General features: G+C 43.6%; 2 protein-coding genes across 3 annotated transcripts; both read right to left on the bottom strand.

Annotated features, from left to right (window-relative positions):
* Positions 1 to 2,716: 2,716 nt before the first annotated feature.
* On the bottom strand, positions 2,717 to 9,206 carry urahb (urate (5-hydroxyiso-) hydrolase b). Of its 2 annotated transcripts, XM_021317081.2 has the most exons (5): positions 9,101 to 9,187; positions 8,803 to 8,926; positions 8,418 to 8,554; positions 8,022 to 8,157; positions 2,717 to 3,484 (listed from the first exon to the last, which is right to left on the bottom strand). In XM_021317081.2, the coding sequence occupies exons 3-5, from the start codon at positions 8,549 to 8,551 to the stop codon at positions 3,395 to 3,397; spliced, it is 360 nt and encodes a 119-aa protein (XP_021172756.2). In that variant the 5' UTR covers positions 8,552 to 8,554; positions 8,803 to 8,926; positions 9,101 to 9,187; the 3' UTR covers positions 2,717 to 3,394. The 2 variants fall into 2 exon arrangements, with proteins under 2 accessions (XP_021172756.2, XP_036001636.1); XM_036145743.1 differs by lacking the exon at positions 8,803 to 8,926 and having other exon boundaries at positions 9,101 to 9,206.
* A 1,048-nt stretch (positions 9,207 to 10,254) lies between these two features.
* Positions 10,255 to 14,870, bottom strand: LOC105927058 (cytosolic 5'-nucleotidase 1A). Its single transcript, XM_012863653.3, has 6 exons — positions 14,729 to 14,870; positions 13,307 to 13,420; positions 12,342 to 12,477; positions 12,128 to 12,250; positions 11,751 to 11,881; positions 10,255 to 11,405 (listed from the first exon to the last, which is right to left on the bottom strand). The coding sequence occupies exons 1-6, from the start codon at positions 14,762 to 14,764 to the stop codon at positions 11,160 to 11,162; spliced, it is 786 nt and encodes a 261-aa protein (XP_012719107.2). The 5' UTR covers positions 14,765 to 14,870; the 3' UTR covers positions 10,255 to 11,159.
* Between the last annotated feature and the right edge of the window lie 87 nt (positions 14,871 to 14,957).

Here is a 14,957-nt window from a genome sequence, read left to right as displayed (position 1 = left end):
CACGTTGATGATATTTATTTATGATGATATTTATCAGTATAATTCTGTTTTTTGATAGCATGTCTAGTATTGGCCCTTCAGTGTGTTTATGATCCTCATTTACTCTGGTCACTGAGGAGGATGTTAAAGTTTTACTGAATGATGAAATTCTCTTCCTGCCCGTTAGATGCTGTACCCACATCACTGTTCTTAAAAGTATTTGATGTTTCAGCCCACATGTGGGCAAACTCTGGAACATTTATTTTTTTACGGGGTCAGTCCCAAGCTTATTCAAACAAGCAGCCTTAAGCCCTATTTTGAAGAGAAAAAAAACACAATGGACCCATCGGATCCGTGCAAATTTTGGGCAATTCTAAAATTGCCTTTTCTGGCTACAGTTCTGGAGAATCTAGTGGCAGGGCAGGTGACTACTCTACTGGAACAAAAATAAATCCCATCTGGCTACCGTAAGATGCACTCCATTAAAACAGCTCTGTTAAATGTGTCTAATGATATACCCAGACTCAGACTCAGCCATACTTTAATGATCCCAGGGGGAAATTACTTTTGTTACATGCTCCAGAATACACATATTGTTATATATATATTTACAACATTCCATACAAGGTATTACCATATCACAATAGTTATATCTCTTCCCTTGGGAAACCCAGTGAAGTGATGGTGACTTGTGCAAGAACAGTGCAGAAAATGCATAAATGACAGTTACAGAGGGGGGGGGGGGGGGGGGGTTACGATAACTGAGAGAGGCGTTGTAGAGATTGATGGCCACAGGCAGGAATGATTTCCTATGATCCTCAGTGGTGCATCTGGGTAAGAGGAGCCTTCTGCTAAAAGAGCTCATCTGCTGGGTCAGTGTGTCATGGAGAGGGTGTGAGACATTGTCTAAGATGGACTGAAGCCTGGACAGCATCATCCTCTCTGCCACTGCCGTCAGTGTCCAGCTCCTCCCCCACAACATCCCCCGCCCTCCTGATCAGTTTGTTTAGCCTGTTGTTGTTGGCAGCCCTCAGCCCGCTGCCCCCAGCATGTGACAGCGAAGAAGAGCGTGCCGGCAACAACAGACTCATAAACATCCTCAACAGCGTCCCACAGATGTTAAAGGACCTCAGCCTCCTCAGGAAGAAGAGTCGGCTTTGACCCTTTTTGTAGACCGCCTCGGTGTTCCTGGTCCAGTCAAGCTTATTGTTAAAGTTCACTCCAAGGTACTCATACTCCTCCACAGTGTCAACAGGACCCCCTGGATGGAAACAGAGGTCACAGGTGCTTTTGCCCTCCTCAGATCCACTATTAGCTCCTTAGTCTTTGTCACATTGAGCTGCAGATGGTTCAGCTCATTCCAAGTGACAAAGTTACCCACCAATGACCTATATTCACTCTCATCACCCCCATCAATGCAGCCAACTATTGCTGAGTCATCAGAAAAACTTCTGAAGGTGACAGGACTCAGAGCAGTGGTTGAAGTCTGAGGTGAAAAGGGTGAAGAGGAAGGGGGACAGGACAGTACCCTGAGGGGCCCCAGTGTTGCTGACCACCCTGTCAGACACACATTTCTGTAGGCGTACATACTGTGGTCTGCCCGTCAGGTAATCAACAATCCAGGACACGATGGGGGCCTCCGCCTGCATCGCCGTCATCTTCTCACCCAGTAGAGACGGGCGGATGGTGTTGAAGGCACTGGAGAAATCAAACAACATGATTCTCACAGTGCTCGCTGGGCTTGTCCAGATGAGTGTAGACTCAGTTCAGCAGGAAGATGATGCTGTCCTCAACTCCCAGGTGGGGCTGGTAGGTGAACTGCAGTGGATCAGTGAAGGGCCTGACCATGAGCCTTAGCTTCTCCAGGACTAGCCTCTCAAAGGTCTTTATGATGTGGGACGTCAGTGCTACCGGTCTGTAAGGCCGCTGGGATGCATCGTCTTTAACACAGGAACGATGCAGGACGACTTTCACAGCACGGGGACTTTCTGGAGGTGCATGCTCAGCTAAGCCCACCACACAACTGATCGGCACAAGCTTTGAGCACCCTGGGGAAAACACCATCAGGGCCTGCAGCTCTTCAGGAATGCAGTCTGGCAAGCTGTCTTCTCACCATGTCAGGTGGCAGCAGCAAGGGGAGGGGTGAGGACCTCAGATTGTGGGGGACGTGAGCAGGGGAGAGGGGTGGAGTCGGTGGATGTGGATTGGTGTGGTGAGGAGCGGACAGGGGGTCTGTCAGGTCTGGATGGCCATCGGACCAAAACATTCTGAAGGTCCCTTAGACCCGGTTTAAAACTTGAGGGGACTTGTCCTTCCAAACTGTTGCCCCCAGACTGTGGAATACCCTGCCCCTGTCTCTCAATGTGGCCGACTCTGTTGAATCCTTTAAAAAGCAGCTGAAGACACTTTTAATTAGACAAGCATTTACTTAAATGTATGAATTTTTGATGTTATCCTTGTAAGCTGTTCTTGCGATATTTCTATTTGGTATTTATTACACTCTGTGAAGTACTTTTTGATTTTTATCTGTGAAAGGTGCTATATAAATAAAGTTTACTTACTTGTGAGTTTCTGGCTCCTGGCTGAGAAACCTTCCAAATCTGCTGAGCTTTTAGGGGAAAATTGGTTACTTAAGAGGAAGTTACTGTAAGGATTGTGGGATGATTTTTTTCATGACATTCTTATATTTTTAGGTGTATGTATATTGTTACAGTAAAGGACACTTACCAAACAAAAACTACCAAAACCAAGGTTTCGCTAATAACAAGAAACATGAAGAGTTTATTCAAAAAGACAGCCACAGGTGTTTCTTTAAAAAGCATCCCAGCTACATTGTTTGACTCTTACCTAACAGCAGAGCTCTATGCTTATATATATGAGCAGGAGAGGATAAGGGGAGGGAATAAAATGAACAAAAGGAAAAGAACACATCCTATAAGACAAGATGGTACTCCAACATGTCCTCTCTCTCTTAGGCTGTATCTCACTTCCATTTTTTCTTGGATACAAGTTGCAGGGATTCCTCTAGCTCTCAAATTATCTTAAACTCCCCCAAACAGACGATGTCTCCCACCTGTAAAATCACTCTCTTTGGCTTCTGCTTGTTGTGCCAATAAGAACTGAAGCCATTTTATCAATATTGTCTGAGAGACCCCAGCAGGCCTCAGTCTGGAGTGCATTTGGATGGTGGACCAAGGGTAGACCTCTGACATGTTCTCTGATTTACTTAACAACGTACAGTATATCTTCCTTTAAAAAAGAAAACTAGAACATTAGTGTAATTTGGATACATGGTTTTCAAATTTGTACCTTATCACACATTCACCACACACTATATTCTGTTATTACATACAGAAAGCATCTCTAAAATATAAGTTTGACAACAGATGAGGTTATATCTGCCATAGCTGGTGCTTCAGTTTCCTCTGTAGGTGCTGTAGGAGAAGGGGCTAATCAGCAGGGGGAGATGAAACTTCTGTGTAGGGTTATGGATGGTGAACACAATCTGAAAAAATAAAAAATAAATAAAAATGACTCAGAGGCACAAAGTAGGAAAACACTGTGCATTGTAGGACCACTCAGACAGCCCCGTACAAACAGCCTGATGTTAACCCAGCCTTTAATAAAGGCCTGTACATTATCAGGTAAGATAAATGTAACTAACTGTAAAAAAAAAAAGAAAGAAAGAAAAAAGGAAAGTTGTGGATGCAGTTGTCCTAATATAGACCAACATTTTCTTTGGTAGTAAAAAATGCATCTAGACAAGATGAACACTGGAGGCACAAGCAGAATTTGAGCTTTATTTACAACCAGAGTCTTCACACATTTAATCGAGAATTAAGGATCTAACCTGAAAAGATATTTTACATCTAAATTATTTCAAATTATTTCTTCCCATCAACCAGACAGTTTTGCTCAGGCCTGGAAACTGCAGTGATCCAAACTCATTTAAAGTAGGCCAGTCTTGATGCCTCAATGAAAAGTAACTGCAAGTTCATTCCAACCTAAGATTTCTGGTAGACATAACTGAAAGGACAGTCGAGTTCTTGACCAAACCATGGGACTGCACCTGTAGGTTTTAATCAAAATGGTATACAGTTAAGGCTACAGTTATTTGGAGGTGGCTGTGGTTGTTGAGTGTATCAGAGATGGAAAAGAGTCTGCGTACTGAGACCTGGTCGAATGCTTTGCCTTTATCTTGAATGTAAACAATAAATCATATATGTTTATAGTTTTTAGGAGAAACAGGGATATGTCAAACCCTGTTTCTTTCATGGGAGGACGGGGAGGTGGCGGAAGCATGCGAATATCTTAATGTTTACCTGAAACACCAAGACTCATATGCAAAACAGTAAAAAAGAAAAGACTCGGCAGATTATCCAAAAAAAAAAGGTTAGGCTCGTTCATAATGCTGCTAAAGAAAAGAAAAGTGTATATTAATCCACTGCTTTGTTTTAGTTACCTGTTAGCATGAACCACATAGACTCCTATGGTATCAGATAACCATTCCATCAATGCTCCCAGACCAAGAACAAAGCAAGGGGTTGCTTCATTTTGTTTCTATACTCCTACATTCTGAAATCAACTCCCTCAAACAATGTGCAAAAATGCTTGGCTCTTTTAAATCAGGATGGAAAACACTGTTTACAGCAGCTTTACAGACAAGGTCTACGTCCATTGTAATAGCTCCTTTTTATGATCGTCTGGCAATTTGTTTATTTAAAATGAGCATTTTCTACATCGGCTGGTGCACTGGTGAGAACCACCTGGAGCTTAAAGGTACATAGCTTATAGTTATATGCTTATTAAAAAAACGTTTGATCATGATAAAATAAGTTGATATACATCAAGCATCCATCCTGATAGTGTCCTTTTTGAGGCTAAATAGAACCGGGCGTGATGAGCAGATAAACAGACGTGGCACCATAGACCGGCGGTATCACAGAACAATCGGAAAGCCAGACGGTGACTACAAAATGACTAGTAAATGATGCTGGACCGAGCCTAACCCTCTGCAATGCCTTACGATAAAGGAACAGCTCGGTGTGACCACAGATCAAGCGTTATCAATTAAATAAACCCATCTACATCAACTCTAAGAGCCTCATATCAGAACATCAAGGAGAAAGAAAAATCTTGTTCATAAACGGAAACATTGACACAGCATCAAGTTAAGAGCCAATCAATCAATCTATCTGTTTATAATATTTGTACTTAAGACTGTAGAGGCTAAGAAAAGCGTTGCTATTACAATTATCACAGTATTAATAAGGACGTTTACTCAAGTCAATCATCTCTGCAGTCACATCTGAGCTTTGGCAGCTTTAGCTTCTGCTTCAGGGAACACCAGCATTCATACTTTATTCCCAGTGCTATTCCAGTCTTACCCTCTTGGAATCATATGTTTTTGTGTTTTTTTTCATTAGATCTTGAACCCTTCTTCATTTTTTTCACATTTCGCTGGGAGATGCTAATAGCCGTTTGCTGTTTCCTTGTTTATCCCCTGCTGCACATGCGCAGTGTCGTACTTCCGTTGTTATTATAAATATACATGAAGAGCTTTATTTACCGACAAACTGAGCAAAAAAAGCGCAAAACACAAAGGAATAACTAGTATGCCAGCAGGACATGATAATCTTTCATAAAAACTTTGTATGTGAGATACTGATGCATAAATTTAAAAAATGTCGAATAACGTGGCTATGTACCTTTAAAGCTACATAAGCCAAGGACATAAAGGCCATCCTGAATGAGAAGAAGAGGGCATTCAGAGATGGCAACCGTGAAGAGGTGAGGAGAGTGCAGGGCGTACTCAAACGTAAAATCAGGGAGGCTAAAGACAAATACAGGAGAAATCTGGAGAATAAACTCCAGATTAACAACATGAGGGATGTGTGGAGTGGAATGCAAGCCATCACCAGGTTCCAGAAGTCTAGTGGTGGTGTGGGGTCAGAAGGTCGCGTGGACTGGGCTAATGAACTGAACCTATTTTTCAATAGGTTTGATACTGCGGCCCATCCCCCACAAATCTCTGCTGCTGGCTTCCCTACAACGACCACTCTACCTCCCCCCACTCCTCCTCCTTGCAGACCCCCTGTCTACTCCTCACCACCTCAATCCACATCCACCGACTCCACCCCTCCCCCCTGCTTCACATCATGTCCTCCACAACCTGGGGACCTCCCCCCTCCCCCTACTGTTACCTCTACAGTGTCCTTCACTCCTGACCTGGTGAGAAGACAGCTGTGGAGTACTTAGCCAAGTCTTCAGCCTGAGCCTGCACTTCCAGAAAGTCCCCGTGCTGTGGAAGACGTCCTGCATCGTTCCTGTGCCAAAGACGCCACGTCCCAGCGGCCCTCAGGACTACAGACCGGTGGCACTGACGTCCCATATCATGAAGACCTTTGAGAGGCTAGTCCTGGAGAAGCTAAGGCTCATGGTCAGGCCGTTCACCGATCCACTACAGTTCACCTACCAGCCCCACCTGGGAGTTAAGGACAGCATCATCTTCCTGCTGAACTGAGTCTACACTCATCTGGACAAGCCGGCGAGCACTGTGAGAATCATGTTCTTTGATTTCTCCAGCGCTTTTAACACCATCCGTCCGGCCCTACTGGGTGAGAAGATGACTGCGATGCAGGTGGAGGCCCCCATCGTGTCCTGGATTGTTGATTACCTGACGGGCAGACCACAGTATGTACGCCTACAGAACTGTGTGTCTGACAGGGTGGTCAGCAACACTGGGGCCCCTCAGGGGACTGTCCTCTCCCCCTTCCTCTTCACCCTTTTCACCTTAGACTTCATTGCACTGAGTCCTGCCACCTTCAGAAGTTTTCTGATGACTCAGCAATAGTTGGCTGCACTGAAAAGGGTGATGAGAGTGAATATAGGTCATTGGTGGGCAACTTTGTCACTTGGAGTGAGCTGAACCATCTGCAGCTCAACGTGAAAAAGACTAAGGAGCTAATAGTGGATCTGAGGAGGGCAAAAGCACCTGTGACCCCTGTTTCCACCCAGGGGGTCTCTGTTGACACTGTGGAGGAGTATAAGTATCTGGGAGTGTACTTTAACAATAAGCTGGACTGGACTAGAAACACCAAGGCAGTTTACAAAAAGGGTCAAAGCTGACATCTGTCAGACGATGCTGAGGATGTTTTATGAGTCTGTTATTGCCAGTACGATCTTCTTTGCTGTCACATGCTGGGGCAGTGGGCTGAGGGCTGCCGACAGCAACAGACTGAACAAACTGATCAGGAGGGCCGGTGATGTCGTGGGGGAGGAGCTGGACACTCTGACGACCATGGCAGAAAGGAGGATGCTGTCCAGTCTTCAGTCCATCTTAGACAATGTCTCACACCCTCTCCACGACACACAGGCCCAGCAGAGGAGCTCCTTCAGCAGATGACTCCTCTTCTTACACAGATGCACCACAGAGCGCCACAGGAAATCATTTCTGCCTGTGGTCATAAATCTTTACAAAGCCTCCCTCTGAGAGTCAGACACCCCCCCCCCCCCCCTCTGACGCAGAATTACAGAATTATTGAACATCATTAACATTTATTCATTCTTTTTGCTCTCTATTGCACATTGCCATTATCACATTATCTTTTGTGGAAAATGTTGTATATATATATAATTATGTTGTTTGTATATCTGGAGCGTGTGACGAAAATAATTTCTCTCTGGGATTATTAAAGTATTTCTGATTGTGATTCTGAACTCACACAAGATAATCCACTTGATAGGTCCATTGAGAGCGGCCCGTTTGCAATTGTATGAATGCTAAGTATTGTCTTGTTTTGTAACCCAGTTTCAATCCCTAGATGTATGTAGCAGAATGTGCCTGTCAGTATGATTTAACCAGACCCGAAGTCTTAGTTAAAGCCTTTTTTAACACAGCTGAAAGCAAAGCTGTATGTATTGTTTGGCTGAGCAACCTCTGGTTCTTGTTTACTTTGATTTCATTCCTTGAGTTTCTCTTGGTCCCATATATAACATTTATCCTCCATTATTTTAACAGGTGGTGTTTATATGAATCTCACCTCTACATAGGGATAGAAGGAGGTCTTTCCCAGCCCCTCCCAGTATAAACCCGTCTCAAAACGCAGCTTGTACATGCCGGGGATGAAAGTTTCTTGATTAATCAGTCCTGGGCAGCGGCCATCTTCATTTGTTGTCCTGAAAGATTAGAAGGGACATAATCTACTCGTTTGGAATTCTCAGTTAAAATCAATGTTATAACATTTCTTTTCTTTATTACTCTAACCTATTAAATTTGTATCTGTGTGTGTGTGTGTGGGGGGGGGGGGGGGGGGTACTGTGACTGACACTAGTAGTTCAAAGAAAACTACTGCTATGACTGGAGCAACAAAACAGTTATAAACGTTTTTTTCTAAAAGAAAGTCATGTTTAAAAAGATGAACGCGATCGAAGCCCACCCAACAGTGATCATTGTCCAGATCATCAGCTTGGTGTCAAGTCGATGCAAGCTCAGGGCCATCTTGGCGCCTGGGACTCCATCACTTGTGTTCAGCACGTGGGTGGTCAGAGGGCTCGACTCTGCTGCCGCCATTCTCTGAAGGAAAGATGTCACCAGGTCAGCTCGTCTTAGAACTTCAGATTAATTTCACAGCTGCCCGCTGGGCTTCATGGCACCTCAGATCAGAAGATGATACTAAAAAAAAAAGTTAGTCTACCTTGTGCTACTTAATAAAAAATGTAATATCAACCAATAATGTCAGCAAGAACTATAAGTCACAAGAGCTAGACGTATTCAACTGAAAAACGGGGCTGAAAGTCAAGTCAATATTCAATTTAGGTTACCTGCAGCTCTTTGGAGTTTTTGGATTCAAAGCAGTTGACTATGGGTAGATTTTTTTTCCCCTTTTTTTCAGTTATTTATGGGATCTGACTTCAACATGGGAAGGATGGCAGCAAACAGAGGAAACTTGAGATAAAAACAAGCAGGGGAGAAATTTCAGCCTGACTGTTGACCTAAGATTAGTAAACCTCTGACACAGTACTGACTTCTGGACACTGCAGATTCATATTCCAGTGACTCAAGTGTTCAACTACAATAAACGTTTACAAAAACATTTGTGGTCTGTTAAAGCAGCCTTACCTCTGTGTAAACCTTTATGCGGCAGCGACTTCTTTCCGATCCCGAAGAACATCCCACGGTTTGTGTGATGATTGCTGCTCACAGACACACAGCATGCATGGCAAACAGACCTGGTGTCAAAGGTTGTCCTGAGCCTCATGAATCATTACAACTGGCCCCAAGAGTGCACATCTCTCTCAGTCAGCAAGATGGGATTCACCTGATAATCACTGATTTCATTGAAATACCACCCTACTGATATGATAGTGTGCATTAAATTGACTGACTGGTTGGTTTCTTTTTTATTTAAACTATCCCCCCCTTCCCCCAACATTTAATAAGTAGTCGGAGAGAGTTTGCATTTTCTTCCCAGTAAACAGCAGAACACATTTCTACACTCGTTGCTAAGTTTGATTATCTAACAAAGGAGTTTCATGATTACAGTTTTGGGAACTGAAAGGTGCTGATCAAGCTAGATACCCTCTCTGCATCAGAGGTTGTGTGTGTAAAATATAAAGCAAAGTCCCTTTTAAAGAACCATTTAAAAATTGTAATGTTTTAAAAGTCTGTTCCCCTTTTTACAATTACCAGTAGTACCAGTTATTTGGTTTACCTGCTGATCTTACCTCACTTCTCCTCTAAGTATCTTGCTGTGGCTGCTGCTATCAGGCAGGTGTGGCACGGTTCAGAGCATTGAGATGTAGGCGTGGCTCGCTGCTGTGTGGTGGTTGGAGATTTAGAGCTCAAAACCATCCTATCTTCTAATGACTCCATGGCTCGAATTATTAGTCATTATTGAACCCCGTGGTCCAAAATGTTCTTTCATCTCAAAATCTCCTCCCAGCATGAAAGCTTCTTCATTCCTTGTCCATCCATCGTTTCCCGCTTATCCAACATCATGTCCTGGGGGCAACAGGTCCAGAGGGTAACACAGACATCTTTGGTGTGCTTCTAAAGGAGGTAAATTGTGCGGTGACAGCTTTATATATTAAATTCATTACATCTCAACAAATGTATTAATCCGGGTCAGATATATGTTTCAACATCATTTGATTGGAAGTCCTGAACTACATTAGCTGTTAATGTTGGGCACACCTGCCTTCCAGCCTCAACTGAGCCTGGCTGTTAGCTTGTTGATTGCTTTAGTGACATTGACAGAAGATTAAGCCAGAAAAATCAGGACATCCTGCTTTATTTTATCTTTATGAAATAGGTTCACGTTTATAACAAAGTTGACGTCTGCATTATCATATTAAACAATATTTTGACATCATTTCTCACATTTTAACAAGCCTTTTAAAAGTACCAAGACTTATTGGTCAAAATGTAAATGTTCTGAATTTCTGCCAACCTCCATTAAGATCACAAGTCGGATGCAAAATTAGCTTGAAATTTCATTTTGATGACATTTGGCAAAAATATAACCCAGAATGTGCCAAATATACTTATATACTTAGAAACATGATTAGTCACAGAGCTGTATTCTGCTTTGCAACACCAAGAAGCTGCAGATTGGCTACAGGAAGGAAAGTCATTCATCAATAGTTCCAACAATAGCAGAAGAGTTGATGTTGGTAGTGGAGAATGAACAGGATAGGTTTACAGATTTGATCTCAATCTACCAAGAAGGCCGTTAAACTGGCCCTCTTGGATGTAGCTTAGTATTCTGAATTTTTAATATGAAAACAAAACAAACCTTTCTAATTGCGTTTTTACCACTTGCTGTAAAAATAAAATAAAATAAAAATGGTGAAGTTTAAGAGCTTCCTGTAACTATCTGCAACACCTTTCTTAGACTAATAGCAAACACATCTACTGTTCCTCTGCAGAGTTAACAAAATCATATGACAGCCAGTATTCTTCCCTGAGTGGAGATTAAGGTTTTGCAAAGCAACACTGCACACATTTCAACGTTTGCCCAGTTCAGCTGTGTTGAACCTGCTTTGTATTTCATCCCGTTTTGGGCGTCAGTGACTGTCCAGTGTTGATCTACATGCTATTCACAAAACGTTCTTGCAAAACAGCGTTATTTAAAGACTTTTGCATTTAGGATTTCTGTGAAGTCCAAACGATGAAGCAATCAACCCTCCAGCTGACTGAATCCATCGCTGAGCAGGAAGTGAGGTCGGAGTATTGACAGGATGGGGCCACGCGGGGCCCCGCCCAGACAGTATGCTTCGTCCACACTGACGCCGAGGGACCGCAGTGACTTTAGGGCGCTGCAGCAGCTGTCTTTGCCGCCGCATGACGTCACGATGGTGAAGCAGAGAGGGCTGTTGAACATACCGAACTTCTGCCGAATCTGGCCCAGCCGAGTTAAAAAGCTCTGCAGAGACAAAACAGGGAACTGTTGGTTAAATGTCACATTTAAGATCACATTAGTGTCTACTCATACCCCATGGAACTTTTTCTCATTTTATCACAACCACAAACTCCACTTTATTTTCTTGGTAATTTATGAGACAGACCACTACAAAGTAGAGCCTAATTATAACGTGTAAGGAGAATAAAACATGATTATCCCCCCCAAAAAAGGGGGATATCAGGGGGCTTCAGAGAACATTAAACAGATAGATGTTTGTGGCTGAAATATGTGAAAACGTAAATCAAGTTCAGTGAGTTTTAAGTATGCATGAAAGGCTCTGCAAAAGATACGTGTTGGTGTTCGTACCTGAGCAGATTTTTTGCTTGCTCCCGATGAGTCTGCATCGGGTTGGATGGTAGCATCCTGGCAGAGTACCACTCTGAGCTGGTCCGACGGACAGGAAGCGGAGTTCTTATCTAGCAGAGCTGAGGGAACTCCTAGACCAATCAGAAGCCAGATGAGAACAGCACGTTCATCCTAAACTAGGGCCATACAGTCAGTCGCCAGGCTACTCTGACAAATACATTCAGGTCTAAAGTTCAGTGCTATGAGAGACGTTACGGTGTGGCAGTGTGTGTCTGTCACTGATTCATAGTGTGCTCTGCAGTTCCAATGGGGCTTCAGGAAGTGTCTGAGCAAGTAAACAGTTATAAAAGAGGCAAAACCAGAAGAAGCTTCCTGACCCTGCTGTGTCGCCCGCAACGCTTCGTTTCCGTCGGTGGTTAAGAAGAGCTGAACATTATTCTGCGCGAGACTCTCGATGAAGTCATCTTCGCTCGAAAAGCAAAACCTGCCGACTTCTAGACCTACAACAGAGCAGCAATGACATGATTAAAAGCCAAGTGTTACGGTGTAGACGTAGAGATCCCCATCACCAGGAAGCTGAGGTGAGACTACCGTGATGTCTGGTGCTGGTAATGATGCTGGAGCTCTGCTGCTGCTGCCGGGTCTCAGTAGTGATCAAGATGATGTCAAACAGCTGATGTTCGACAGGGTTCTCCTCCAGCAGACGCTCGTTCACTCTCTGCAGAACCTGAGGAAAACCAAATATTGTCTGCTCTCACTAAGTCGGACTACAGTCTTCTTACTGTCAAGGAAATCAATTGTTGTTTTTTTTTTTCTTTGTGGGAACACAATTCTTTAGTTTTTGCCTTTTTGTCACAAACTAATGGTTCTTGAGGTCCTGAGGAAGCGAGCGTCCCCAAACCCATTACATTATATGCACGCTGTTGATCAGTATGGTGGTCTGTTAAAAGAGCAGCAATTTTTAAGTCAGATGTAACAGAACCCGCACCTTCCAAAAAGGTCCACATTTGCCTCCTTTATCCACAGAATATTTTCTCAAAGGTCATCAAGATGTTTTTAGTAAATGTGAGACCGATCTTTGTGTTCCTTAGGGTCAACAGAGGGTCCTGGCCTTGGAACTCACCCACTGAGGACATTTTGCTCAGTGTCTCTTTTGTTGACTGATGAACTTTGACCTTAACTGAGGGAGGTTAGGCCTACAGAGCTTTAGATGTTGTTCTAGGTTCATCTGTGGCCTGTAGTATAATTACACCCCCCCCCCCGCCCCCGCCAAACTTTGCAAGCAAGCTCCCGAATCGGCTTCCTCGTCTCTCCCACCCACACACACGAGCCATGCAGCGAGAAGAGAAGAAAAACTCATGTGAACACAAATCTATATTTTCTTGCTTCAATGCTTTTTCAGGTCAGCTGGCTTGTGTATGATGGATTGAGTCCAAACGAAGTGTAAAGTGTATTCTGAACTCAGCGGTTCTGGTGCAATAGTGGTCCCCCATCAAAAGAACACCACTGAAACAGTTATACTCAGCAGTTAACGGCTACTGCTTATAATTTCTCACCTGCAGCAAAGGAAGAGCAACACCTAACCTGTAGACATCTCTGTCATCCTCAGCTTCTGCGTCAAAGACTGCAGCGAACGTCACCGCGACAACCACTGCCTGGTCCTCGTTTTTCTGCAGGGGGCAAGAAACACAACCTTGCTGTCACACTGAAGTGCAAGCCAAATTTGTCCCTTCCTAACACAGGAACGGTTCCTAATTTATGGGATTTCCGTTTTAATGTCAAAAGACGCAATATTAATCATTAGGGTTACACTGGTATTTGATAAATAAGCAAAAAATGAATTAGAAAGAACTTGGTGATAATAATAATAAAAAAGAACTAAAAAAGAAAAATTATTCTAATCAAACACAGCAATAAGATGTATCCTTTAGTTGGTCATCAGGTTTAAACACAACTCAGGTGGAGCCTAGGTCCACTGCTAGAAGCACAGAAAGCCTTCTGTTCGGTTAAGTTTTTGTCAGACTCCAAAGCCAAAGAAGAGAGCCAGAAAAGGCTGCAGGTGGTAAGACCAAACACTCTGGATAAGTGCTGATGCATGTGAGAAGCCATGGAGTGGGATTAAACCGCAGGGTTAAGAGTTAGACAACTCAGAAGGGTAAAGTAACAGTACCTTCCCAACGTTTGCCTGCTATAGTGCGCACATACTCAATAACGCCAGCATACAACTATTCAATGGTTGAAGATATGAGTTATTGTAATATGTATACAGTGTGTGTTTCAGATGGCTGTCCTGGCACAATTATATGAAGCCAATAATATTAAAGACAAACTTTTACAATAAGTTTTATAATTTTTAGTGACCGCAGGCACAGATCAAACAGCAGGGGGTGATGTTGTCACATTTAGAGGGCCTGTACTTTCTGGACAAAAAAAGGCAAGGCTGTTCTTGCACCAGTAGCACCAAACCTCATGCCATTCTGCTAGATTCACTCCTTGGCTCTGATGATGAAGACGAGGACAGTGCAAGCAAAAAGTACACACACACACACACACACACACACACACACACACACATATGTACTTCTGCATAGAGTTTGCAGTCCACATGAACAGCGACATAGCCTCCTGTGTGTACTCCATTTTAAACTGTCAGGATATATTTTTATTTTCATGTCAACACACTTGAGACCACATTTATCTGAGGTTCCCCTGGGTTTATTGATTTGGACCTTTATGGCTGTCAACAACCACGTCCATTTATTCAGAACTCCCGTCCCTCTTTTCCGAGACAACTCCTGCTTCCAGAACCCAGTATTTGTTCTGATCACTGAGCCTGACTGTGAAAGAAATGTTTAGAACTAAAAACGAAAAGACAAATCCCGAATCGGTGATTAAAAAGTTCTAATGTATGACTATTTAGCCGGGATTCTTGCATGGATCTGACATCTTTGTTCCTCAGAGGGATGAACGTCCCGTACCTGCTTCACGTCGCTGTTCTGGACCGTAGAGACCATCCTGACTCTCTGTCGGAGCTTTCGCCTATCCCCCCTTAATCCTTTCAACACGCTATAAACCTGCAGTCCAGTTATTTTGGCCGGAACTGGCGTGTGTTTTGTTTCCGTCTGACCCGAAACAACGACGTTCGCTTTAAGAGCCGCGTGATGGCGTCACTTCCTGACCAGACAGCCGCCGCGCGCCCCGACCACG

The sequence above is a fragment of the Fundulus heteroclitus genome, chromosome 2, assembly GCF_011125445.2.
Source record: "Fundulus heteroclitus isolate FHET01 chromosome 2, MU-UCD_Fhet_4.1, whole genome shotgun sequence".
NCBI classification, from domain to species: Eukaryota; Metazoa; Chordata; class Actinopteri; order Cyprinodontiformes; family Fundulidae; genus Fundulus; species Fundulus heteroclitus.
The sequence above is the reverse complement of the archived record's forward strand: the minus strand, read 5'-3'. Positions and strand labels throughout refer to the sequence as shown.

Coding starts and splice junctions, on each gene's coding strand:
- urahb (XM_036145743.1), bottom strand. CDS start 8,551: ATGGCGGCAGCAGAGTCGAGCCCTCTGACCACCCACGTGCTGAACACA. Junction 8,158..8,417: donor TGGACAATGATCACTGTTGG/GTGGGCTTCGAT, acceptor CTAATCTTTCAG/GACAACAAATGAAGATGGCC. Junction 3,485..8,021: donor CCTTCTATCCCTATGTAGAG/GTGAGATTCATA, acceptor TTATTTTTTCAG/ATTGTGTTCACCATCCATAA.
- LOC105927058 (XM_012863653.3), bottom strand. CDS start 14,764: ATGGTCTCTACGGTCCAGAACAGCGACGTGAAGCAG. Junction 12,478..13,306: donor TTGCTCTTCCTTTGCTGCAG/GTGAGAAATTAT, acceptor GGTTTTCCTCAG/GTTCTGCAGAGAGTGAACGA. Junction 11,882..12,127: donor GTTGCGGGCGACACAGCAGG/GTCAGGAAGCTT, acceptor TGATTGGTCTAG/GAGTTCCCTCAGCTCTGCTA.